The sequence below is a fragment of the Filicampus tigris genome, chromosome 11, assembly GCF_054856515.1.
Source record: "Filicampus tigris isolate MCC_2025a chromosome 11, RoL_Ftig_1.0, whole genome shotgun sequence".
In the NCBI taxonomy this organism is placed as follows: Eukaryota; Metazoa; Chordata; class Actinopteri; order Syngnathiformes; family Syngnathidae; genus Filicampus; species Filicampus tigris.
The window spans coordinates 14,486,083-14,513,318 of NC_141227.1; the positions used below are offsets into that span (position 1 = coordinate 14,486,083).

At 38.9% G+C, this 27,236-nt stretch overlaps 1 protein-coding gene across 9 annotated transcripts; it reads left to right on the forward strand.

The window, feature by feature from the left end:
* Positions 1-26,881, forward strand: prom2 (prominin 2). Of its 9 annotated transcripts, none has more exons than XM_086044993.1 (26): positions 1-37; positions 2,501-2,605; positions 3,917-4,186; positions 6,269-6,339; positions 7,653-7,858; positions 7,938-8,058; positions 8,939-9,002; positions 9,081-9,143; positions 9,989-10,152; positions 10,980-11,042; positions 12,544-12,571; positions 12,639-12,783; positions 12,874-13,026; positions 13,948-14,071; positions 14,149-14,228; positions 16,427-16,517; positions 16,593-16,682; positions 17,080-17,136; positions 17,221-17,313; positions 19,974-20,006; positions 20,084-20,131; positions 21,200-21,259; positions 24,134-24,223; positions 24,314-24,426; positions 25,315-25,420; positions 25,989-26,881. In XM_086044993.1, exons 3-26 carry the CDS (start codon positions 3,946-3,948, stop codon positions 25,989-25,991), a joined length of 2,307 nt encoding a protein of 768 aa, XP_085901119.1. In that variant the 5' UTR covers positions 1-37; positions 2,501-2,605; positions 3,917-3,945; the 3' UTR covers positions 25,992-26,881. The 9 variants fall into 9 exon arrangements, 7 of the variants coding, with proteins under 7 accessions (XP_085901119.1, XP_085901118.1, XP_085901122.1 ...); XM_086044992.1 differs by lacking the exon at positions 1-37 and adding an exon at positions 713-1,032; XM_086044994.1 differs by lacking the exon at positions 1-37 and adding an exon at positions 1,524-1,542.
* Positions 26,882-27,236: the final 355 nt, after the last annotated feature.

The window sequence follows — 27,236 nt, forward strand, 5'->3', positions numbered from 1 at the left end:
CCTCGGTTTACGACGGCTCCCAAGTACGACATTCCAGGTTACGTACTGCCCGTTTTCCCACTCTACACCACTTGATTGTTTTATATTTAAGTACTTGAAGTGCTCTGTAAATATTACATTAATAAATATTGTTAGTGAGCTTAGAAGCCTACTAGAAAAACACATTCTCAAAGTGTTGTACCCTCTATCGGTGTGAGGAAAAAACTGACTTTAAAAGTGCAGGTTACAGTGGTTTAACTTTTTTGTGATCAATTTTCCATTCAATTTGTTAATTATTTGTTAACAAATGTATTATTTGTTAATAACTATTACAGTTCAGTTGTATTTAACAATACAATACAATTTTATTCATATAGCGCATTTCATAATAGCTAGAGCTGGAACAAAGCACTTGTACGTAATTCAATTATAAACCGCTAGCGTGTAATTATGTGGTATTTACGACTGTTTATTTTCCTATATTTAAGTGCAGTGTAAATGTACAATAACATTAAATACAATTTCTTAGGAACAAAATCTCAAACTCATTTGGTCATCAACACCAATGCCTATTTCAAGACTGTATTTTATTGTTGGTCTATTTTTTTTGTTTTGTTTTTTTGGTTGAGTTCGTGACGTAACTGGCGACCCCACTTCGTCATATGACAAGATATATGAATACAAAAAATATCACTGTCGTTTGTGGAACCAAAACAGCTAACGAAAATATGTGTGGCCCTCAAAGCAATTCATAAGTTTCCGTTTCGGTGGACAGTAAGAAACACGATTATGATCAAAATAGCGAATCAACGCTATAAGAAGCACGTCATAGAGACATTAAATTGAACAATGCTGACGAAGGGACGTCACACGTGGAGGCTTCTTCGGTCTTGGTCATATTCGCTTATTCAATTTGTCTGCTTATACGACATTTAGTGAGTTAGAGTCAAGAGTGTGCACTTGCTCGACTATTTTCGTTTGGAATAGCAGCAGATAAAGAATACTTCAGAAATTACATGAAAACAAGGCTTCTCGAGGGGTAGCCTAGTAACTGTGAGTATGACCAAAACCACATTTTTGTCCTCGCACGTCCACTCCCGTACATTGGGAACGTCTTGATATTGAGTTCGGGTGTTACCGGATCGGAAAGCCGAACGTATGAGGCGTTCATTTGCAGTCGGAAATCAGAAAAGCTGAACTGCAGTGTCTATCCGCCATCAAGTGGTGGTACTTTAAAGCAATGGTTCCCAAGTAGAATTTACCGCTCATTTTATTTAGTTTTCATAATTTGAGCATTTGATTCTTAGGTATTGTATTTTTTTTTACTCAAATAAAACATAAATATAAAGTTTGCCTTGGAAACAAAGTATTGTTGTAAAGGAATGAAAATGCAGCCATGTGAAAACCAACAATGTGAGCTCCTTGAATAGGTCTCCTTTAAACGGGGGTTTAAAATTTAAATAGGATATCGATCTTGAGATGGATTAAATTAAATACTTAAATATTTCCGTGTGCCCCCTGCAATGCGCTCACATACTACTGGTTGGGAAACCCTGGTTTAAAGTACTGTAGCGATTATGAATCGATTTAACCAACTCTCTTATTAGTGCTATGCTATGCTATGCTATGCTATGCTATGCTATGCTATGAACGTGACACTATTGAACATGTTTATTATGATATTGTTTGGACAGGCCTCCTTAAGGCCAGCTGTTTACTGCTGTAACTTTCCACTTGCCAAAGCCTTGTATCCTCCTACCTAATTCGGCCTAAACTTGCGCAGACCAGTTAAAATAGTTCCAGGAACTTAACAATATCACACGGTTGGATGGGCAACCTTTTCTGCTCGACAGCCAAGAGGACTTTTTAAAAATGGATAGGGGTGTAAAAAATATTTGGGGTAACTTTTTGGGGTTTCTTTTTAATACACAATGTAAATATAATGTAAAAGTATTTACCAATATTTTTTTGTTTGCATTCAATAAAATGTTAATGCGAATTTTTAACTTTAAAATGCACCATTAATTTAATTATTTTTTTTTTTTTGAAAAGATTAAATTAAAAAAATATGTCTGTATGCTTTTATGTTAAATGTTTAATTTTAATTGACTAATTTGTGCATCGTCATGTAATTTCGTGTGATATTCATAACTAATTTACAAATAAGTCAAGTTCTAAATTTAAACTGCAAATGCTTGTATTCTTAGAGCCTTGTGAATGAGAGGTCTCGATCCAATTGTGTAACGCTTGTGTTGCTGCACAGGTTGTGTTAAGTTGCTCAAAGCGTTACAATAGCGGACTAGGCTATGTGGCTGTAATACCTTGGTTCAATGTTTTGGCATTTATTTGCATTTGCTCTTCCAATAACCTTAAGTCTGCGCGAGTCCACTGCAGGGCAGCTTGTGGGCCACGATCACATTTCTTTCTACTTCCTTCACACCCTCCATCCGCTCCTCCTCCATGACTTGACCCACTCATCTTTTAATGCCCCCATTTCCTATTTCCTTCACCTTCCTCCCAGTGGCAGAGCACACAATCAACTTGACAACAACCAGTGGACCATATCCGCGCGGACTGAGACCACCGTCACAATTGCGCATCACAGGAGGTCACTGAAATGTGGAAGGTGCGTCTATTGATGTCTTTTTAGTGCCTCTTGCACTGCTTTCTGCTTAATTTACATGACCTTGAGAAGTTTCTTTTCAGCACTGCTCCGATTTGAGGGAATTAAAATGCATGTATATGATATTGACAAAAGTATTAGCACTAGTCTAATTCATCCTAAAGGTAGGTAGATGGGACCAAAGTCATCCAAACGTATTTAATAAAAGTTTATTACATTATTATGTCACTATAAATGTGATTATTTTTGGCCTATGGTCCACATAAGGATTCATGTTAAGTAATTAAATTAATAATCAGTGGTCCTATAGTGACGTTAAAAGGCGATATGATCAAAACTCACAGATTATTATGTGGCTTGAATTCAATACTCCTAACTACCACCAATACTAAACAATATAAATTAGCCTATTTTGACATTTTTATTTCATGACTAATGTTAAAATAACACATACGCAATCATAGTTTACATAATTACATAATTTACATGTAGAAATAAACTAGAATGTGTTACATCAATGAAACCAATGAACTGCTACAGAGAACACAGCATTTTATTTCCACATGCAACAAACATTTTGAACTCTGAAAACAGACGCTTGATTGAAGCTGATCTTGAAATAAAATACTCGATGTCTGAATGAGACCTCCCCTTATTTGTGAAATTAAAGCCCAACTGAAATTACCCACCTGCAGCCAACCAAAAACGCCGTCTGCTTCTGTGTTAAGGGATAAATTGGTTCAATGTGTCAACCTAAATGATAAAGGTCTATTGCACTTAATAATGTAAAATACACATTTGCAAAATAACAGCCAATTAAATAAATTATTTAATCCTGGTCAGTGATTTTGTTAACTGATATGGTTCACGTAGCCCGTAGCATTAAATGTTAGGTTGGCTCCAAAAACTTTTCTTGTCTTGCATCTATCCATGGTTTGCGCGACAGTGGTTGAATAGCAGGCCACTAGTCTAAGTACTTGGCTGTGTCTTGCTGGAATCAAACCGGTTTGCAATGATAGAGACGTGTTGGTGTTTCAGGTGCACACAGTATTTCATTGTTGACACTACGAACACTGACAGAAACTCACCCAGCATCTTGTAATATTTCCTGTTATTCGCCAGTATTATTTAAGTCAGCTCTTTCTCCACACTCGCAGGTCAATCGACGTAGTATTAAAACAGGTGGGATTAATGAGAAATGCTCATTACTTAGTTCTTCCCCTACTTCTATGACAAGCCTGGCTGTCTTTTTTTGTGACCATCTGTGTGCGTTTCCCCGATGTCAACTTGTCAATTGTGTGATGTTGGTTGCAGGTGAGACACTGTCCACCTAATAGCCCCTGATGTACTCCCTTTCACCAACCAAGTCCAGCAGGATGTGGCACGGCATGGGTGCGGTGTTGAGGGTCGCTGTAGGATTCTGGGTTCTGCGGGCTATTGCGGCAACGCAAGACTGCAGACGAGTTAATGCACCAGAAATGCCTCAGCCTACCTTAAAGAAATTCTGCGACCAGACCCCCAGCTTCATGGCTACTTCGGTCGATGACTTTCTCAGTGTTATCCAGCCCAACGCCTTACCTACAGGTCAGTATTGCATTGCAGAAGCCTTCAACAAGGTAGACAATGAGAAATTTGATCACAATTTTGGGAGAGAAAACATTTGGAAAGTTGCACAAAACTCGAGTGTATCCTGAGCGAACTCAGCAAGCATCAAATAATTCAAGGTATGTTGCCTCATCTACCATACATTGAATGGTGTGTCCAGACTGTTAACTAATCCTGTATTGATAGAATCTTGTGAATACAACTTTCCTTGTCTGATAAACTGTGAAAATTGTGTAAACTAGCGTCACTTCAAACTATTGAGATTTTCGGTATTGAATGGCAGGCAAAGGAGGGAGATTGGGACTTAATAAATGTGACCTTTGCAGTGCATGAGAGGTTAATAAGTAGGTTTGTCGGAATTCTCTTGATTTGTTTTTTTCCAAGTTAATGTCTAACCTTAACATGCTCCTTTGTTTGCTTTAGGTGGGACACGGGCAGGTTTTGAGTTGTGGTCTAGCTCATCAGATCACTCCATTCCACTCCAAAAATTTAAGCAGTCACAAAGCAAAAAGTCTTCATAAATGATCATTTACAATGATAAGGATGCTACTAAATACTCAGTTCATTATATTTACCATATGAATACCCAATCCAACATGACTGTCTATTTTGCATTGTCATAAAAGTTCTTGGCATGTCCTGGTCTCCTAGCAACAAGCAGAAGTGTCACATTTCTGCTGTTATAAAGGCACAGATTAAAATCTATGGAACAGGGCATGCTTTTACCCATCCCTTTTTGAAAAGCTGCAATTTTGTTTAGCCTGAAACAGTGCTGCAGCTATCGAATACAGCATTTCGGTATTTGCAGATTAAACTGAAATTTCTAATCGAAACTGAAGACCAAAATGCACATTTCCACTTAATAATGAAGGGCCAACTGGTTTTCATATTTAGATATTCAACATGTTATACAGAGGGTGCACTGATGGTGTAGTGGTACACACGCCTGAGTTGTGGGATCAGGCAGCGTGGGATCGATTCCCGCTCAATGACGGTGTCCGTGTGTGTGTGCCCTGCGACTGGCTGGCGACCAGTTCGGGGTGTTGTCTGCCTTTCGCCCATTGTCAGATGGGATAGGCTCCAGCACCTCCCCGCGACCCTGTACAGGATAAGCGGTTTGGAAGATGACAGATGACACGTTATACTTGAAGTTAAACTGTGCATAGCAGCACACTATTTTCTTATCTAGAAACATTCGTGAAATTTTAGACAAATCTCTCCCCATAGTTATTGCTCTATGAGACGACGTGAGGTCAGATCCTGAGTAGCGATTTTGCCTGCCTTAACAGCGCATTTGAGTAAGCGTGCCTGGTTTGCTAAAAAGTGATCAGTTGAACCAGGCTTATTGTAGTTTTGGAATTTCAATTCAATATCCACTTCAAATTCACTGCCAAAGACATACGGTATTTATGTCTTTTCACAATCCAGATGTTCAATCCCGGAAATTTATTTATATTTTCTTCAATTTTTTTCAAAATAATAAAGCTAGGATGCCTTGTTTTCCAAGTTGCCAGCTTCTAAAGTGGATTTGTGGTTTGAATTAATGTTGAGAAGTATTAAACCATGGACATTTTTTTTGTATATGCTGTATGTATTTTTTTCATATACAAGAACCAAAAAAGGAAAGTACTTTTTACCTAATGTACCGTTTCGGGCTGAGTTAAATGTCAAGAGCAGGTGAACCATTCGAGCCAAAGCCACATGTAAACTCGTCTCATAGTCATTTGCATTGATGTCCATAAATTATTTGGAAAGATAAGGTTTATTTTGAAGTCGGCCTTCCTCACGTGTTGGTGTTGTGTTACTGTCATGTATAAGCAATTGTTGCTGTGGTTAACTTGACTTTGTCTTGGCAGTGTACATGTACGTAAATAAGTGGGTACCCAGGGCAGAAAAAATACCTCCAGTATTTGTTATTTTATTTTTTTAATCGAGGTACCCAAATTACGTGAGGATTCCTTTCAGCCCTAGTCTAGAATACCGTAATTTACTGGTAAATGCATTGAACTGTGATTAAAAAAAGGTTTCCCCCTTCCCCTCTGCTTGAATCCCTTAATCTAGAGCTGATCTTGGAAGTAGCAGCAGCAGCGGATCCCATAACAGTGTTATTAGAGGAGGAAAATATTGAAAAAGTGAGTGAATATTTTATTCTACCCTTGAATGGAAAAAAAACATGGCAGAAAGTTTGACCTGTTTTCTTGTGCAGGGAGAGCAACTGGTAATCTGAATCTTTATCTGTTGTACCCACATTCCTGTCCTTTCTACTTAGAGAGAGAAAAAAATAGACTGTTTACATGGGTCTCTTCTACCGGTAAACATAGCCTATGTTCTAAACCAATCAGCAATTCGTGCTTGCAGTGCGTGCTCAGAGCGGATTTCTGAATGCGCCCCTAACCACATAGCTACCAAGCCACCTCACTAATTAATTACCGTAATTACCTATCTAGCCATATAACCATCTAGCTAGGTAGCTACCTACTTCGCCACATGTAACTACCTACCAAACCACCTAGCTACCTCCTAACTACCTAGCTAGCTACTTACCTATATAGCAATATCGCAACATGCCTCGCACCTAGGGTTGCCAACTCCCTGAAAAATCAGCCAATCGCAGGGCACACAGAGACAAACAAACAAGCGCACTCACAATCACACCTAGGGGCAATTTAGAGTGTCCAATCAACTTACCATGCATGTATTTGGAATGTGGGAGTAAACCGGAGTACCCGGAGAAAACCCACGCAGGCACGGGGAGAACATGCAAATCCCACACAGGGAGGCCGGATGTGCGATCGAACCCACGACCTCTGCACTGTGAGGCGGACGTGCTAACCTGTTTGACCACCATGCCGCCTAAAGAGAACTGTTGTTCATTAATTCTATTGACATTTTACAGATTATTTTTTACTCTGACGATATTACGGGACAAAGTGCGTCCCTTTACAACTCAATACGGGACGTGTACTTACGTTCCTAAATATGGGACGATTCTGTTTTTCAAGGGACGGTTGGCAACACTACTAGCTACTGTTGTGATATGTAAGGAACTAATTAACTGCCCTAGGCGGAGTGATATGCAAGCTACTGTATGAGACCTGTGTAAGGATACACATGGTAGTCTGTACTGCTATTATCAAATCAAATCAAATCAGATTTATTTATATAGCACTTTTCATAGAAAAAGAATGCAACTCAAAGTGCTGTCACGTAAAAATGTCCAAAACACAACATCATTTTATATATTACGAGAACAAGTGTTAGTAAAAGTTCACAGACGCACAATCAAGTCTCTTTATTGAGTACCCAAATAACACAACAGCTACCTTGTTTGCCATGTAGCTCTCTACCTACCCACCCATCTACCTGTATAAAATGATTTATTAGCAAGAAGCATTGTTCCAAAAAAAATAAAAAATCTACCAAACACTCATTTGTGCGTGATCAGGTGTTGTCCTACGAGATGGGCTTCGTTGTGTGCGCCGTCATTGGCGTTCTCTACATCCTTTTGATGCCAATAGTGGGTTCAATGTTGGCCTGCTGCCGCTGCGCTGGCAACTGTGGGGGTGAAATGTACCAGAAGCAGACAGAGTCCATTTTCACGCAAAGGAGAAACTTATACTGGAGCATTGCCGTCCTCACAATCTTTCTCTTGTAAGTCTTTTTATTTAAATGACACCACGGCGGCTCACTTCACATAATGAGAGTCCTATTTCTGAATGTGTGTTTGCAGTGCTGGGAACATGTGCATGTTCAAAAGTAACAGGGAATTCCAAGTGAGACTGAAGCAGAGCCAGGTTCAACTCGACGACACCTTTGATAACATCAGAGCCGTTATCAGCAACATGGACGTGGTACTTTATACAATACAAAACATTACAATTTTATTTATATAGCGCATTTCATAACAGCTAGAGCTGTAACAAAGCACTTTACAAACAATACAATAAATAGAACAAAAACAACAAAAGGCTGTGATACATGTATTAATAAATATAGACAAAAATAATATATAAATAAAATATAAATAATGAAGCCAATAAATTGACATAAAACACTATATACAATTGACACCGGAAAAGAGCCAAAAATTTCAGGTCTGATCAAAAGCCAGAGAAAAGAAATGTCAACGGAGTAAAAATCTATATTTTGGATTTATATTCATGTAGATGAGGGGTCAGCAACCTTTTTGAAACGGGAGAGCTACTTTTTGGCTGCTGATGTTGTAGTGCAAAGGGCTAACAGTAGAGGTGTCACTTCTGTGGTTCTTGGGGGTCATCACGTTGGTAATTCCTGATATATACAGTGCTACTCAAAAGTTTGTGAACCTCTTAAGCAATTTGGATTTTCCAAATATTTCACCAGATTTTGTTGTTCAATCCAAACCATGATACTGTTTATATTCGCCTCGAACGCTTTTGAGGTCAGAACTGGGACAATCCAGAGTGGGATATGTCCGACTTCCCACCTTCCTCAAATGCAGCAACAGCTAAAGTTGCCGGCAGACGTCATTAAACTAATTCAGAACAGCTGTTCTGGACCCGAATGATCCCACTTGACTGCAGGGAAAGTCAATTCCGAATCGGCAGGGTCAACAGATTTTAGTGCAAGATAAATATGGAAAGTATGATTTACTTTACTGTCACCATTGCCAAACATTGATGTCTGATGTTCCTAAACAAAATGGGTTCCAGCCTCATGGTTAATAAATTAAAAGGGTCTTTCTGTTTACAGCAAATACATTTTGTGAAGATCCAGAGCCAAGCAATTGTGGGAACGGTTGGACAAAACATAAAAGGTAACCAGAGTTATTTCTAATGTATTCATGTTTGTTATCATGTTTGATATGATATCCGCCTAATATGTCTCATGTCAGATAAATTGCTGGATTCCATCCTTGGAAAGGAGACAGCGGCTGCCCTTAATAATCTGCCAACAGGTGTGACACGTTTGCATACCATGTCCTGTTTCTGACTTGAGCGTGTGATGAGCTGATTACGTCACTTTTGTAACAATAGGACAAACCGAGACCAGCCCAATGTCTACACTGCATACTGAGAACTGCATGCTTTACATTTTATGGTCGCCTTTTAGACCAAATATTATACATACATGTTTGTTTGCTGTATGTTGGTGGATAGATGTATAAGTAGGTAAGTAGTTTGTTTAGGTTGGTAGGTAGATAAGCAGGTGGATGGGTAAGGTAGTTTTTCTAGGTGATTTGGTTGGTAGCTTTAATTTTTTTTTGCTATTTTTAATTTTAGGTAGGTAGGTGGGTTGGTAATTTTGTTCAGATAGGTTGGTAAAGTGATGTTAAGTCGGTAACTTGGTTGTTTTTGTTTAGGTATGTAGATTGGTTAGGTAGTGTTTGGTAGCTTGGTGTGTACGTAGTTTGTTGAGGTAGGATGTTTTTTTTTTGTAGGCAGTTTTCTGTATGTAGAGCTGGTCGGAAATTTCCCGCTTGCGGTCTTGTGTGACTGTCGATCATATTCTAACACAAAATGTCTTTCCATCACAAGTGAATGCTATCCTTTGCCCTGAGAAAAACGAAAACATCAAATACACATTTGAAGTGTTTAACAATTTTTTTAATTTTATTTTATTTTTTTAACATGACTACTTTTAGAATAATTTGAGGTACAACGGGCTATTTATTTAGACAATGCAATGATGTCACATGAGTCTGATTCTTACACAAACAACCAAAGAATGTTTGTCAGTTTTTTTTGTTGAAAATTATGTGGGAACCTTTGCTTATGTATCTATTCTTGTTTCCATGGGTAGCTGTGAAAAGCATGTCGGAGGAGCTGGAAACCCTGAATGCAGTAGTCACAAGTGTGAAGAACGACTTCAGTAGCACTAAGACGAAAATATTAGACAGCCTCACTCAATGCCCGAATTGTGATGACTTGAAGACAAACCTAAACAACATTGAAATTCCAAATGATGTAAGTAAACACAATAACACTATGTATTCACGTTGAGTGGTTCCTTAGAGGGTGGGTTAACTGAATATAATTACAGTACTCTCTCAAATGAGTCCTCAGAACTGGAAAAAGCTCTTCACCTTTGGTTTCACATAATCAAAATGTGGTCACCTGACATAATTTTCCACTTGGAATATTCAACATGTTTTTAATGTGTAAATCCAAATTTAAAAGATTTTTTTCAGTGAACATATTATACTGTACACGTCACATTCCAATTTGTTGTTGAATGTGTCATCCAGAAGAAAAAAGTATATGCCTTCCAAATGTTGACACAAGCCTTTTCCAACTAGATTCCAATCAATTTAGGGACACTAGTGATCATGCAGATGTTTTAAGAGTTGACTAGATATTCTGTAGCGAGCAAAAATAGCAAACTGAGGTATGTATGTACGGTCTCAAGAGTCTTATGTTCTATGACAAACGTTTTAAATGCAATTCTCACTTGACAAAGTGTGCTTGCTTGAAGCTAATTTGCCATTTTTGAAATGTAATGTCAAACTGACAGTCATTCCATATTCTATATTTAAGCATCAAAATGTTCAAGCAAACAGAATATTTGACCCAAAAAAAAGCATAGCACATGGGCTTGCATAGAACATATTCTTGAAAAAAAAAAATGTTTGGGTTGACTTTCGCTTTAATGGCAGCACATTGCCTAAATTATGCAAAAACTGCCTCTGGGCTTAAAAATGACAACAAAAGTAGAAGGTCTGCTGTTCACAAAATGTCGCATGCTGTGATGCAGTTCTGCAACCTGTCATTGTTTTTATTTTTGTGCTTCACAGTTTGATAGGTCAAAAGTGATCGCCATAGATAACGAATTGAAAGCGAACAATCCGTCCTCAAAGGTCAGTTGATTGTATAATTTCAATGAGTCGTATGATTACTATTACTTTACAATTTAAAACACTTTCCATTTGTCTTAATTATATTTCTGTCAGATTGACTGTTTGAAACCATCCATTTTCTGTACCTCTTGTCCTCACGAAGGTTGCTGGGTGTTGAAAAGCACTACCGTAATATTTAGCCTAGTTTTCCATGTGTTGAAATGTGTGGTGAGCACAAGCCATTCCTTATATCACGCCTTCAATCTTACAAAGTATCTAGGATAGCAGTGACCAGTGATGCTTCAGTATATTATCAAATATAATAATGATACGTTTATTATAATGATACATTTATTATCATATACATTTATGTATTATTTTAATAAGTATTATCCATTTGTTGTTTTTATTTATTCACATTGCTCATTTCCATAGCTCAATTAATATTAAGACGTTCAAAAATGGCAGTGTTAAAAAATAAGATCATATACAGTACACTTGTTTGTGCATTTTAATACTTAAGAACCATTGATGTATTTTTTTTTTCTATGCTAGACTTCGGACTTGAGCTAATCTCCTCCCTGGCCTGTAGGTGATAATGACCGATGCAGACAGTCCACAAGTCAGGGGTTGTCCAAACTCGGTCCTTAAGGGCCGCTGTCCTGTCTGTTTTCCATCGCTCACTCTTGCAACACACCTGTTGCAAAGGATCAGGGTCATTATCACGTTCTTCTTCAGAGCTTCTTGATGAGCTGCTCATTAGAATCAAGTGTGTTGCAGCAGGGAAAGAGGGTTGGTGACGTCATCTGGTTCCGCCTCCTGCACCAATCCCAGCTGACCATCACGGTCCCCGTAGAGATCCTATTGAAAACAGGAGCACTCGCATATACAGCGGTCCTCGCTCTATCGCGGTTCACCTTTCGCGGACTCGCTACATCGCAGATTTTTTTTACAGTGCGATTTTGTATGATGCTTTTGACAGCGTACGAACCTGTATTGTGTCCTAATTAACTATTTTTTTACAGTGCGATTTTGTATGCTGTTTTTTACAGCGTACAAAACCGGCTGTAGACCAATTTGAATACATCTCTTCTAATTTAGCGAGGAAGAATAGGACACAAGTGTCAATGACTGCGTTTACATGCAGCCAATATTCGGGTTTAGGTCAAATTCCGATTTCTGAGTCATTCGGAAAAACCCGTTCACATGGCTTGGGCGGGGTTACTGACGCCCCCCCTGCCATTTAAATAACCCGATTGAAACGGCGATGCGCGGACGGCAGCATGATGCAATTTACGTCAGCACTGCTTACTTGCTTCTGTCAATAAGTCACATTATATTCAAAGTAGAATAATATTGAGCTGTTTTAACAGATTGCCAATGGAAGGTTTACACAACAACAACAAATAAAAACATTAGTAGCAGGATAGAAAATGGATGGCTGTACATAATGAATTTGTAAGCTGAGTGTTTGATTATTAAAAACTGAAAACCCATAAGTAACCATTTGACTTGTTTGTAGTTCAAAGACATCAAAGACAAGATTGAGTGTGAGTATAATCATGAGTTCTCTTGCCATCTGTCAAGATATCAATTTTTATTTTTTTTTATATTTAGTTGACAAAATCCAAAACACAATCTCCAGCAATGTGGATGACATTTCAAAAAAATTGAACCTGACTGCAAAAGTTAAAAAGGTGGAAAAACTGAAGAATGACACCGATCACTACAAATCGGCAGTGGATGAAGCTGAGAGTATCAGGTAAGAAGACACCAGAGTACCTGTTATTGACGGCTGGAATGACAGAAGATAAGATCTATTGTCTCTTGGTTATTTATTTTTTTTTGCTAGGTGGCGCGCGTGCATGGGCATGTGCTTCATGGTCCTGCTGGTGGTCCTGTGTAACCTCCTGGGTCTCATCTTGGGACCCCTCGGTATGAAACAGACTCAAGAGCCCACGGAGCGCTCTAACATGGCCAATTGTGGTGGAATATTCTTCATGATGTGAGTGCTGTTCAGTGTTGGCAAAATTACGACTGTAATGAGTATGAATAAGAAGATGATGTCAAACTAGTGAACAGACCGCCTACCATAAACCTTCCACACAGTGAGGCTTAGCGCAGTGCTGTGAGCCTTCATACAATATTGCATTAAATATCATACAGTGACACCAATACCATGATGAAACCAACCGTGAGATTTTGATATTGTTGCAGCAGGTTTGTCTGAAAATGTAATTTTGGCCCAAGGATTATTTTTTTGCTCGCCGCCAAACTATGTTGCTGAACCGTATTACACGAAGTGAGCAATGTAGTGTGTGTGAGGGCTTGTTTGAACCCGGTGATGGAATGGATTGAGTTCGACAATCAAGGTACTAATAATTTCCACATCACATGCAGGCTCTGCACAAGCAGACAAACAACCAAATAAAGACAAAAAAATACACACACACACACACGCATGATGATGATGTGTGATCGGGGAAATAAAAACAATATGGGACACATGACTTTCTCATTTTTGACCTTTTTATAGCGGTTATATAAAAGTAGCTTTTCTGTTCAAATTACAACAAAAATATAAACTATTCACTGGTTAAAAATGTCATTTCACTTGAGTCCAAACGTATCTGAACAAATTTTGCCCTAAAACTTGAAAAATAATTTGGAGCACTCGTAAGCTACGGTACTCACTGTACTATAGCTGAACTCTAAATGTAGTAAACTGTCATTCAAAAAAAAAAAAAAAAGGTGAGGGTTCACTGTATGTTGTTCAAATTAGATAGATTTCATGGTTAATCAGTGCATATCTTGATAAATGATCCATATTTGTTTCTTAAATTTTTGAATTTGCATCATTATCCCCATTCTGTGGAAAAAACAATCAGGTCGATGTAGCAAAAGCTTGTCTGTTTCTTGTTTTCAGCGGGGCAAGTTTGAGCTTCCTGTTCTCATGGCTACTCATGTTGGCTGTGACGGTGCTCTTCCTACTGGGCGGCAACGTTCACACGCTGGTGTGTCAACCGTGGAGCAGCGGCGAACTGCTGAATGTAAAGCATGTGTAAAATTGTTAAAAAAAACATGTAACATACACACGAGTGACGTGCTTTTTTTCTCCTCTTGACAGGTTGCTGATACGATTCCACAATTTGATCTGGCTAAAATGTTAGCACTGAATGTCGAAATCAACTTCGCTGAAGTATACAGGTAAATGGACATAAACATGCATGTTTTTTTTATGCATTACAACTCATCATAGATCAGGGGTGCGCAATTGTCCAGAAGGGCTAAGAGACAGAATGATAATGGCTGTCGAGGACCACGCCAACAGGCAACATCAATTGTGAAAGCTGTATTGCTAGTTATGAAAAAGTTGTAACAATTTGGAACTAAAAATTGTAAACTCCATTAATACTCTTTGATCAAATTTCACTCTAAACAATTGTCTGCCAACTCGTAGCTTCGGAAAAGCAGAAACCATTGGTCCTCTCATCGGGAAATGTTTGAAGCGCCATATCTGCTGTACTTAGTAGTAGTACAGTAGTCTCCCTCTCATATTTTTTTGACTATTCTCGGCATTGTGTTTTTATTTTAGCCAAAAATCTTTAATGTGTTGTTACAAAATTGTAAGCTGTGAACAATTGTACTTGCAGTGATGAGGTGCACAGGCTCCACTAACAAGCACGGATAATACCGACCCCTAAATGGAACGTTTCCCCTTATAAAGACCAGATACAACCAAAGCAAATGTTTAAATACATTCTCAAGATTTTTAGAAATGGTGTACTTAAAGACTGTGTTCCTTCCCTTTTCAGGGACAAAATATAGGGAAATGCATTTCATTTCCAAATAGGGAGTCATTTTCTGTTCACTGGACTTAAACATATATTTCTTAATCTTTTTTTATAAACTCTCACCTCAAAGTGTTGGAATGTCAAGGTCAATTCCTTTGTTTTTGTTGAATACACATTCGAAGAAATTTGGGTTTCAGTGCAAAAGATAAATATGAGATATACATACATGCATTATCCAAGCCGCTTATCCTCACAAGGGTCACGGTTGTGATGGAAACTATCCCAGCAGTCTACAGGCAACCCTGAACTGGTTGCCAGCTAATCGCAGGGTACACAGACAAAAAAATAAATAAATCTGCTCACAATCATGCCGAGGAACTGTGTTCAATCAACCTACCATGCATGTCAAGAGTGCCCGGAGAAAAACTCCACACAGGAAGGCCAGGGTGGGAATCGAACCCACGACCTCTGCACTGAGAGCCGGACGTACTAATAAGTCAACCATTGTGCCACCCGTTTTGTCATCTGAATATAAATACCATGGAAAAAAAAATGGACTTGAACGTTTGTCTTCAGTACAAAAGAAATTAAAGGAACTGACCTTGCCGTTTCAATTCTTTTGGATATTAGGGGAGGGGATCTGTATGTATTTAGTATAATGAACAAAAATTGTAATTCTGGCCTATTTTTATACATTAATCTGTGAATCCAATACTACTCAATGGTACGGCATGCCTCAGTGGTAAGAGTGGTCGTCTCCCAACACAGAGGCTGCAGGTTTGATTCTTGTGATCTTGTCAAAGTGTCCTGAGCAAGATTCTAAGTCCCCATTTGCTCCTGATACGTCGTCATCAGTAGGTGGATGAGGAGAGGAGTCAGTGGCGAAGCCCATAGGTGGGAAAGCGCTATACAATTGAAATCCCATTTACTCTTCTACCTATTGGGATAGCACTTCCAATTCTAGCTAGCTAGACAACAAACTAGCTTGAACACTTCACACTAGGGCTGTCAAACAATGAAACATTTCAATCGAGTTAATCACAGCTTAAAAAATAATTGATCGTAATAAATAAATCGTAATTAATTGCGATTCGAATATCCAAAATATGCCATATTTTTCTGTAAATTGTTTGGATGGAAAGATAAAAGACACAAGACGGACATTCAACATACTGTTCATACGTAATGTATTTTTCAACAAATCGTCATCAGATGAAAATATATTTTTTTAAACTTAAAATTAACATTCTGTAGTAGACAGTATTTCTATTCACTACAAAAACAAAAACGTGAAAGGGCCTCAGAACAGTGACAGAAATATTTCAACGACACGCGTGTGCTCTGCTGCTCATTGTGCACTTCTGAGTGTGATTATGCATCGGCGGTCATTCTGCGCATACGTTAAATGCGTCAAATATTTTGACGCCATCAATTACAAAATTTAATTATCGCCCAATAACGTGGTAAATTTGACAGCACTACTTTACACTAAATTTCATCCCTGATTGCAACTGCAACCAAAGACTGAGTAACGATATCACTTTTGACTGTCATATAAAAGTATAGGTAGAGAGTCAAATAGACAGAAATAGATTATGTTTATGTTTGCAGTGACTGTCGGCAAAAAAAGTCTCTGTGGTCCGCACTCAAGTTGGATCAGAGTATGGGAATTCAAATTAATAAACAACTTAACATAAAGGAGGTAAGTCTCGCCTCTTTCCAGTCTGGCATTTGGTAATGATTATGTGCATATCTCAAAGAACTTCTTTGTGCACAGCACACCAAGGGAGTACAGATAACGGTCCCCAATATCTATGGACCACAATTGAAATCTGATATCAACGAAGCCCTGGGGAACTTTATTGAGGTGCGTTGAAAAGTGTGTGTGCGCTTGACAATTTGGTTGAAACTAGTACAAAAATTTTGCTCTGTATCGAGATTACAGCGGTTAGTATTTTTTTATTTTTGTTTTTACTTCGTGGCAGCCCACGTGGATAACACGGGTGGCATTGCCTGTCCACCCACAAACAGGACAAAATTTCTCCTGTGTATTGTTGATGTATTGTAATTAAAGATGTCAAAATTAATCGACAACTACGGTCGTATTATATACTATTATCCATCTCGGAATAGAAGTGTACACATGTTCTTCTAATTACAACATACTTCTATAAATCAAGTAAACTGTCATGATAGTAACAAACCTAGTATACTGTCATGAAAGTTGTGTGTGAGTGATCCTGCAATGTTTCTGACTTCATTAGGTTGACAACACTAACCTGGACAGAACAATTGGCAACTTCAAGACAAAAGCCAGAGACGTGAGTCACCTCACCAACAACACATCAGTGTCTGGAATGATCACAGTGAACGATAACACAGCCGTCAATCTTGTCTTCCTTCAGGCAACGGAACCGCTCAAGTCCGCATACATGACAGCAGCCGTCGACCTGACCAAAATTAAGAACTCTATAGAGACACAAATCAAGCCAAAAATTGTGCGTGGCTTGCTCCTCATCTCCTGCTTTTGTGGTTTTATGCTTTTTTTTGGTTTTTGTTAAAACTATTGAAGTAGTAGTTTAAAATCTAACTAGGTACCCCACTAACTAGCTGGCTAACAAACTACCAAGATGCTTATAAAACTAACAAGCCAGGCAAGTAATTTAAAACCTAGTTAAACCACCACGCTATCTCTGAAACTAGCAAGCAAACCAATTACGTAGTTAGCCAACTAACATGCTACTTAAACAGAAAGCTATAACAGGCTAACAAACTACCAATCTAGCTATTAAACAAACAAAACAAGCTAACGAACATAGTAGCTATTTAACAACCTAGCTAACAAACTGAATAATAAACCCGTAAAACTATAAAGTTAGATTACAACCTAATGAGGTATTATGTTGTATTTGGCAAATAAACAAGCAGACGAACTACCTAGTAAAATACGTAACTCGCTGGTCTTACGCAGCAGCTCCTGCTTGCAACGCGATCAAGTGTAAGTTCATCCTCCCATCTTTATTGACACTTGTGTCCTCTTCTACTACATCACATTTAGGAAGCAGAACTCATTGATGGCAATGTATTCAAATTGGTCAACAGAGGGGTTCGTATGCTGTAAAAACAGCATGCTGAATTGCACTTTAAAAAACAATGGTAGTCAATTAAGGACACAGTGCGGGTTTGCACGCTATAAAAAACAGTATGCTGAATTGCACTGTAAAAAATACAATTCAGGACATAATACTGCTCTGTATGCTGGAAAAAAAAGCCTACAAAGTAGCACTGTAAAAAAATGTGCAATGTAGAGAGTCTGCGAAAGGTGAACCGCGATATAGCGAGGGACCACTGTATTCCTCAATAAACTTATTTTTAATCATCATACATCCTTGATTTATTTTGGCCTTTTTGAATGAAAAACATTTTCGATTGACTACCCCTCAAATGCACTACATCGGTCAAAAATGACCCACATCCATTTTCTGTTTAATGCATGTATTGCTTGGTGTTTCGATGATGATATCTTTTGAATATATTTTTTTTTTTTATCAAGTACTATGCCTTGCTGTTCTCCCCGTGCCTGCGTGGGTTTTCTCCGGGCACTCCGGTTTCCTCCCACATTCCAAAAACATGCATGGTAAGTTGATTGGATACTCTAAATTGCCCCTAGGTGTGATTGTGAGTGCGGATGTTTGTCTCTGTGTGCCCTGCGATTGGCTGGCAACCAGTTCAGGGTGTCCCCCGCCTACTGCCCAAAGACAGCTGGGATAGGCTCCAGCACGCCCCGCGACCCTTGTGAGGAGAAGCGGTACAGATAATGGATGGACTATGCCTTGCCAAGTATGCATTAAATATGTGGGCCTTTCTTACATAATGAACAACCATAGCTTTTGAATTTCGACATGAAGAGAAATGACCCACGTCCATTAACAGTCAAGACTGTGAAACGTGTTCCCCTTTGCCCATCTAAAAGATGTAAGTATTTTTCAATTGCTCTAATGTTGCTTTTAACAATTGTGAAAGATAACTACATATTTGATTAGGTTTAGGTTACCTTTAGAGAGTACTTGTCAGAAGTAATTACTGTTGGCTAGCTAGCTGTTGCCATATTCTATTTTAGTGAGCTATTCTATACAAATATGTATGTATGTGTTTGTATATTGACGTGCTTGTAAAAATACAGTGCTTCTGGTTGATTTATTTATTTTAATCCAGAGTATGGCTTTCGCAGACTTACTGCTGAGATGGTTGCAGCGATGCTACTGGAAGAGCAAGACTGGGAAAGGCAATTTGGTAGTGTTGAGTCCCTGAAGAACATTCCTTGGTCTGTAGGTCACTCATCCTCTACCCTGCCCTCCTCAAGTACAAGTACATCTACCAGGAGTTCCCTCACAAGCCGGGTAAGGCACTGGGCGGAGAACCTCAAGGTGGCCCATGGTTCTCTGGTACAATTTGCTGGATAATGCCACCCTCAAAGCCTACACCAACTTCACAACACCCTGATTTTATGGGTGATGTGAGCAACGTACGCTGGCCATTCATCAAGGAGCTGAGCAAAGAGCTTGTCGTGCCATATATGAAGATGTGCATGGAGGGCACGCCCAAACACACAGCACATTACTGAAGCAATGGGGTTAAAGAAAAACAGTCACACAAGAGGAGGGCCAAAGAAAGAGGAAGAGGTGCGCAATCTACCCAGTTTCAAGACAGAAAAGTCGGCAGCTGGTATTCCCAGTGCAACAGGCCTGTATGCAAGGGACAGTGATCATTTGTGAGACATGAAACATCGAAATGGCAATTTGTATTCTTGTGATGTGTTCTGTTGTATTTTGTTTGGTTACAGTTACAGATGCAATTCTGTTCAATAGCTGTTATCTGTTATCACAGAGAATATGTGTGACAAAATTACAAATAAACATGTTGGAAATATTAAATGCATAAGTGTTTGCTCCCATTCACTGCTAAATTATTTGAAACAAATTACTATTGTAGCATTGTAGCATCATTTCATTTTAAATCAAATTTGGAAGAATGGGTCATATTTGACCCATGTGTGTAAACTTAACTATATTTCATCCTTGAATGCGACCCTAACCCTTTAGACTGTTAAGCGACGTACGATGTTACTATTGCCTCAACATCTGCTTTTCCTTTGCAGAGCAAGAGCAGTCAAACTTTAAAGACCGTTCTGGTGAGCTCATCTTACATAGGCTACGTACATGATGTTGTGCCTATCTTAAATGCATAACTCTACTGTTCTCCCTGTAGGACACGTTGGAGAAGACACAAGCTGCTCTCGACAATAACTTAAAGGCTGTGAGTGGAGACACATTCACGATCGCGATCTATCTCTCTCACTCGCTCTCTCTCTCTCAGGGACTTAATAAAATGTGTCTATTTGTAATATGGATTTGGACATTGAAGGAAATAAGTATTTGATCCCCCACTGAGTTTGAAAGTTTTCATACGAAGAGATGAATAAACAGTCTTGTGATTTTTGTGGTAGCTTGATTTTTAATAGTGAGAAAAGATAATCCCCCCCCCCCCCAAAATTCTATGAAATGAAAAATTTATTTTCATTTCACTGAAGGAAATAACTATTTCACCCCCCTAGCAGAACATGATTTAATACTTGGCGGCAAAACACTAGTTGGCTAGCACAGCAGTCAGACATTTCTTGTAGTTGCTTACCAGGTTGGCACAGATCAGGAGTAATTTTAGTCCACTCCTCTCTGCAGATCATATCCAAATCCTGGAGGTTTTCAGGCTGGTGTTTGGAAACTTGAAGCTTCAGCTCTCCATAGATTCTTATTTTTTAGATAATAGTGTAACGGTCAGGAGACTGGCTAAGGAAAATTATTATTTAACGGTCAGGAGACTGGCAACCTTGGCGCTGTTTTAGGTTATTGTCATGCTGGAAGACCCATCGGCGGCACATTTTCAGTGTCCTGAGGCAGGCAAGCAAGTTGTCACCCAAGAGGTTGCAATGCATGACCCCTTCACTTTCATCAATGCGGTGAAGTCGGACTGTCCCCTTTGACGAGAAACACCCCCAAAGCGCAATGCTTCAACGGCCATGCTTGACGGTGTGGATGGTGTTCTTGGGGTCATAATCATCATTTTTCTACTGCCAAACGCATCAAATTGCGTTGAGGCCATAAAGCTCGATTTTTGTCCCATCTGGCCACAGCATCTTCTACCATCTCATCCTAACTAGAAACTTTCTGCAGACTTACTGAATGGGGGAAAAAATGTCACACTGACACATGCTGTTGTTAATTAACTTCTGAGGCTTTAGGCAGAATTCCACGTAACTGGGAGAATCCACTCATTCGTCATGATTGCATGGGAGAAAGAATATTGTACTGTTCTTGTCATCCACAGAAAATTATACAGTTCATGGAAGGCGAGCTGTCTCCCGGTTTAAACTGTATTGGACATATGGTAAGGACTTAAACAAAACAATGTCCATGATGTTTGCTTTACTAATTTATATGCATAACAAACAAGATAACCAATAACGAAAGAAATAATACAAGATGGCCAACAACATAAGTAAAAAAGCAGTCAGTTTACTGTAGTCTAGGGCTGGAAGGATTACTCAACAACATTTAAAGATGTATTGTACTTACAGATGATTATCATAATCGGTACAAATCCACAGAATTTCTGCCGCTGAACAGTTAATATTCGATTTCTGTAGTCCTCAACGTAAATAGACTTGTCAACTTTGTGCTGGATCATATAAAATATGTGCAAACATGCGCTTTTACTTTGGAAAAATTTACTTTTTCACCCTTTTTTGTGACGTTATCAACCAAACCAGTAACTGAATCTAATTCATTTGTTTTTTTATTTTCTGCAATTTTAAATATCCATTATCCAAACTGCAGTTAAAAAAAAACAACCAAATGACTGATGTTTGAAACGCCATAATTGGCCAATTACATTTTTTAACGTTCAATTTTGTGGATATGGGGGGGGACGATTTGGGTTTCTTCTTTTTTTTTTTTTTTTTTTGTGAGAAGATTATATTGGAGAGTTTTATCAGTATTTAGCGGGAGAGGAGATTCGGGGGTAAAAATCGGGCCGATTATCCTGCCATGTGAACCAGGCTTAAAGCAGCACTGGGCAAGAATTAGACCTTAAAGCGACACTTGGGTGATCTTAACATTGGCACTTTATATAATAGCTTTGCATGTAAAAATGACATTAGTACTAAAATGCCCACCTCAAAAGACTCTGTAGTGATTTAAGGTCCTTTTTTGTGATTAGGTTTACAACAAATTTCCCCGCCCCAAAAGGGGCGTGGCTTAAGTTATGTTTTCGGTCTCAGCGGTCTACGTCACGCGAGGAAGGCATGCTTGTTAATATTACTCGCTTTTTCAGTTCTGTTGTCTAAAACGGTGACCGATCGCCACCAAAATGCAAATGCATATTATTACTCTTGTCCACTTCAACCTGTGAAAGTATAAAAGTGTTCAGTTTGGATTTATTGACATAAAACTTGATCTCCTCATGATCACCTCCACAAAATCAAAAATACCATGGCGATTGCTCCTCGACTTTCACAAGCTGATGCGGACAAGAGCATGAATGCACACACGAACCCCGACTGGTTATATTTCTGACATTTAGCGACGCTAAACTCGTGTCTCAGGAGGGAGAGAGACAGCGGCTTGCAGCAGCAGCAGGCAGATTGGAGCCCCCCGCTTCCCTCCCCGGTTAAAGGTAGGCTTGGGACAGCTAATAGCAACAACTAGCTTCAGCCGTTAAAACAAAAAGGCTTTAGCACAACAACATTAGCTCCTTACTGTCCGCCCAGCGTGTGGAGGTGGAGATGAGCCCGTGTCTTCATGTCGCCTCACAAGCAGTCGCGTGCGGTGTCCCAGCTTCCCTGCTTGCAGCCGCCACCTTCTGCCTGAGTGAAGCGGCGTAGAGTGACAAAAACTCTTATCGAACAGCGAACGAAAAGTTCCAGCGAGGCTGACTGCACTGCTGAGTGTGGCCGCATTGGAACGTGCCATTTCGGCTATTACCTTCCAAATTGGACGGCGCGTTGTAAGTCGAAAAACTGGGTCCATTCCTCATCCAAATAAATGTGCACGTCTACTCATTCCCACTTCAGTCTCTATATCGTTTTTACTGGCACTAAGCAAATTTGAGGAAGATGGGAGCAAGCCTAGTACATAAGAAAAAATACACGTGACCTGAATTGCTTTACGGCATACTCACTTCCTACTTTCGCCATAAGGACATTGAACGTCTGCACTATTACTGGAGTCATAGCAGAAGCCCCAAAACACACAAAAAAACAAAAGTATTGTTTGAACAAAATTAGATTCATTACCTCATCGCTATTCATCTTTCACACAGCCACTGGAAATAGACATGTAATTCAGTCCAACTTGCAGGCCAGAGAGCTCAGGTTTTCACGACACTGTGCGCTGGCGAGCATGGGAAATGTGGTTGACTTTTGTCAAGACACTAGCGCTTTTGTCCACATGGCGCCGCCATAATCAACAAAAACTGACACATAACACAGTGTTGCTTTAAGTAACTGCATATACAGTGAAAGGCCAAGCTTTTTATGAAATGAAAAACCTAGCCATCAAACTACCAAACTAGTTCAATAACTACAACATGAGCTAAGAAATGAACCAATCAGATTTTAAGCATTCCTTTATACACTCAACAAAAACTGGTATCTTGCAGTAAGGGACAAGCTGACTGCTATATTTGGCTCAGCTGGTAACGCACCTCTCAGTCCAGTGTCTTCAACAGCAGTAAAAGCAGCAATTAGCAGTGCTAGGCTAGCATTAGCACGGCAAATGAGCCTATCTTAGCTAGCCATGGCTGCTGTCGCAATAGTGTCTTGTTTTTAATGTACTATCAATTGTAGAGGTGATAAAAACTGTCAAGCAGAAATGCTGCTAAATCTGTCAATTTTGAATCCTCTCTGCTGCTTGGGGTCTAGTTGTGCTTTTCATTTTTGTATTTCCCAGAGGTGGATATTGCAAAATAGTAATCTAGAGTTACAATGAACGATTATCAAATGAATAATTATTTTTGCCAATCTATTGTCCAGATTCCTTTAATTTAAATTTGCTCAAATTCTAAGAATTTCCGCGTTGCCAATTTCTGCAGTCCTACATGAAAGCAAAGGGTGATTCCACTGGTCCAAAAAAAAAAAAAAATTAAACACAAACCAGTTTAAAAGGATTACGGTTACTAAACCCTTCTAAAGAAATGAGATTACCATGCTAGCTAGAAACTAACAAACATACAAACCTTTTTCTTTTAAACATTTTTCATCAGGTTAAGGAAGAGTTTGCCCGCTGTTATCCTCTGGTTGAGGTTGTGGACTCTGTTCAGACCATCCTGTGTTTTTACCTTGTGTCATCTCTGGTAAGCAAAAACAATGCAGGAAAAAGGTAGAATTGTCAGATCCAAATGACTCATTTGCGATTATTTTTTTATTTTTTGCTTACCTTTTAGAATGCCTTCTGGTTCAGTCTTGGCTGGTGTGTGACCTTCTTCATCCCCAGCATCATATTATCCATGAAACTATCAAAGTACTACAGGAGAATGAAGTACTCTGATGCCATGGAGTGAGTAAATTTCACCAGAGTGTCCATACATCCTTTATCCTTTTTCACTGACAGCCTTTCTTGATTTCAATGTAAATGGGCTACTTGTTTTTATACATACAAAATAAGACGGAAGCATGTATCGGGTAAAAAAGGGGGCATTTCCGCACAATGTGAATCAAGGCTTGCTTTGTTTTGGGGAAGAAATGAAAAGGATGACTCCCAAAGCCACGGACTCTTGTACCATGTGACTAATTTGCGAACAACATAAACATCTCAGGCAGCGGCTTCATGAGTTTTTTCTTGTTGTTGCGGTCAACTACGAATTCGGACACAAATATTGGAGTTTAATTTCGGTTTTGAGAGTGCTATTGTACTGCTCGAATTATTAACACGCATATTCAGTGCCCTCTTCCTGGTTCCACAAGCACCTTCACTGTCCAACTTATGAAAACCATGCCATTTTACAAACGGGACAGAAAAGCTATATGATTTTGGACATTTTTTTTACTAGCCCTACACACTTTTGCTAATTATTTGGACATTTTTTGTGATTCAATCATTCCCAACAATCAAAACAAACGGACACACACACACATAGAATCTCTGCATCACACATTATGTGGTTTTAAGATACAGCTGCCGGTGATTATACTCCTGGCCAGCAGGTGGTTTTGGGTGCACATGAAGGTTCAACAAATTAACCTTTTCTCGAACCAGTTGGCTCCCATGGTTAGATGTCTCATGTACATCGTCTTCATCTCACCAAAATAATTGCAATCCCAGGAATTATATTTTTGTCCAAATGTTTTCAAACATTAGGGTATGAGAGGGTCTGAAAATATCTGGCAGTGAATGAGTTACTATAAAAAAAACCAGTGTTTCTTTTAAATGTTTTTTAAAATAAAGGAACACCCCACCACGTTCCAGAGTTAGCATGATGGAGTTAGGATACAACTGCAGGGAAGTGATGAGGCAAAGCAGGAGTCGAGGATCTACTCGGAGGTATTACAAGGTAAAGGTATTTATTTTCCGAGGGCAAACAAGACATGGGATCAAATACTAAATTAGCAAAGTCCAAAAACAAGATACAATGTAATGTACCAAACCGAAACTGTCAACGAAGAAAACAAACCAGGGAACTGAATACAAGCAAACTGAGGAGACAACAAGTACATCCTGGAAAAGACACAAGTGGCTGTGAGAGTTGATTGGTAGACACATGGGATCAGGTTGACGAGAACAGATGGGAGGAAAAAAAAAGTCTTAACGAGCAAAGGCTGACACAAGCTACAAGAAATAAACTATAATCTAGACAAAAACAGATCATGACATGATTCATTTCATTTCAACTAATTATATTCCAATCCATTTTTGGTGGTGCAATGGATAAGGGTGCATTATGTATCCATTCATACATTACCGTTAATTTTACCATATGAGTCAATGTGGTATTATTGGCACCTAACCAGGAAGCACAATGTGCTCTGTGCATATAGGTGGGTTAAAAAGTGCCACGAATATTTAAATGAATTGGTCTATGACAACCCAACTGAGGATTTCTGCCCTGTTATTATTTCCAGTGACAAATGAGAACGACGGAGTGACAACATGATCCCAATCTCGAGAACGACAACGGCGCTCACTTGAGTGTGGACATGAAGACACAAAAAATGAGTTCTGCAAAGTACTCTGGCACAGATGCTGTACATACTGTATAGCAATATAACCTTAAACCGAAGTGCACTTTTTTTCCCGTTTTAATTATATTGTGTTGTGCAACATTGGCTCATGTGGTTATGTAAGGTACATACATTGTAAATAAAGAATCCTCAATATACTGTACCCGGAAGGTAGATCATTTTGACTTGGTCATTTTATAAAAATGAAGCAGTTTTTTGGTTTGTACTTGACTGAATTAGGTTGTCACCCAATATGAATGGTAGCATAAGTTTTCATCAAAGTTCTGTGATGCCATAATTGTGTGTGAGGCAGGCTACATACCGGAGGTTCCTCGCCCCTGCATTAGTCCAAATTTTGATGCTAGATTGCTTGCTGCCCGCTCGCTAAATGAGGACATTTCATTTCAAGTTGCACGTTTCTGAAATCAGCATAATTTCCTGACTAATTCTGGTGCAATCGAAAGTTTCAAACTGATTTGCTACTGACAGCCTAACAATTGTGGTCATGAGATGCAGCACTTAATGTGGCCTTGTCTAAACTTGAGCCTAAATGTTGTGAAAACATGTATGGAGAACACTTGTGTACAAAACTGCTGCAAAGTCAATGGTTTGTAAAGGATCTCGATGTATCTTGTACATGCACTGAGAAATTATATTAATGTACCACAAAAGCTGTTCCATCACAGCAATCAGGCTCCTTTGTAACAAATGGGCTGTAATCTTTTAATTTTTGTTGCTGTACTTGGGTCTTTTTCCCCCGCAAATATTCATTAAAATATATTCATTTGCCTCAATTTTCTACATTTGTCCCATCACTGGTGATCAACTACAACAAAAAAATCCCATTTAGCATATAATGCATATTAAAAAAAATACAATAGAATTAAATACCAATACAAACCGTACATACATTTTATAAAACCAAGTAAGGTATAATAGCACGAGTGACTATAATACATGTAAGCAATAAAACAAATAAATGTGGTTGTTGTGGTTGCAGCTGTTCGCAATAAATGTAACTTCACTGTTCAACATTGCATTTATTTACACCCAATACGCTGATATTTGATTGTTGGCAGTACTTTCTTCTACCATTAACTCAGGCAGGTAGTCTATGTATAACTGAATTATGTCTGTGAATACTGACAG

Excerpts from the sequence above, each read along its gene's own strand:
- prom2 (XM_086044993.1), top strand. The coding sequence starts at position 3,946 with ATGTACTCCCTTTCACCAACCAAGTCCAGCAGGATGTGGCACGGCATG. Across the intron at positions 4,187-6,268 it reads GCCCAACGCCTTACCTACAG|AGCTGATCTTGGAAGTAGCA; the intron begins GTCAGTATTGCA and ends CCCTTAATCTAG. Across the intron at positions 20,007-20,083 it reads AAACTTTAAAGACCGTTCTG|GACACGTTGGAGAAGACACA; the intron begins GTGAGCTCATCT and ends TTCTCCCTGTAG.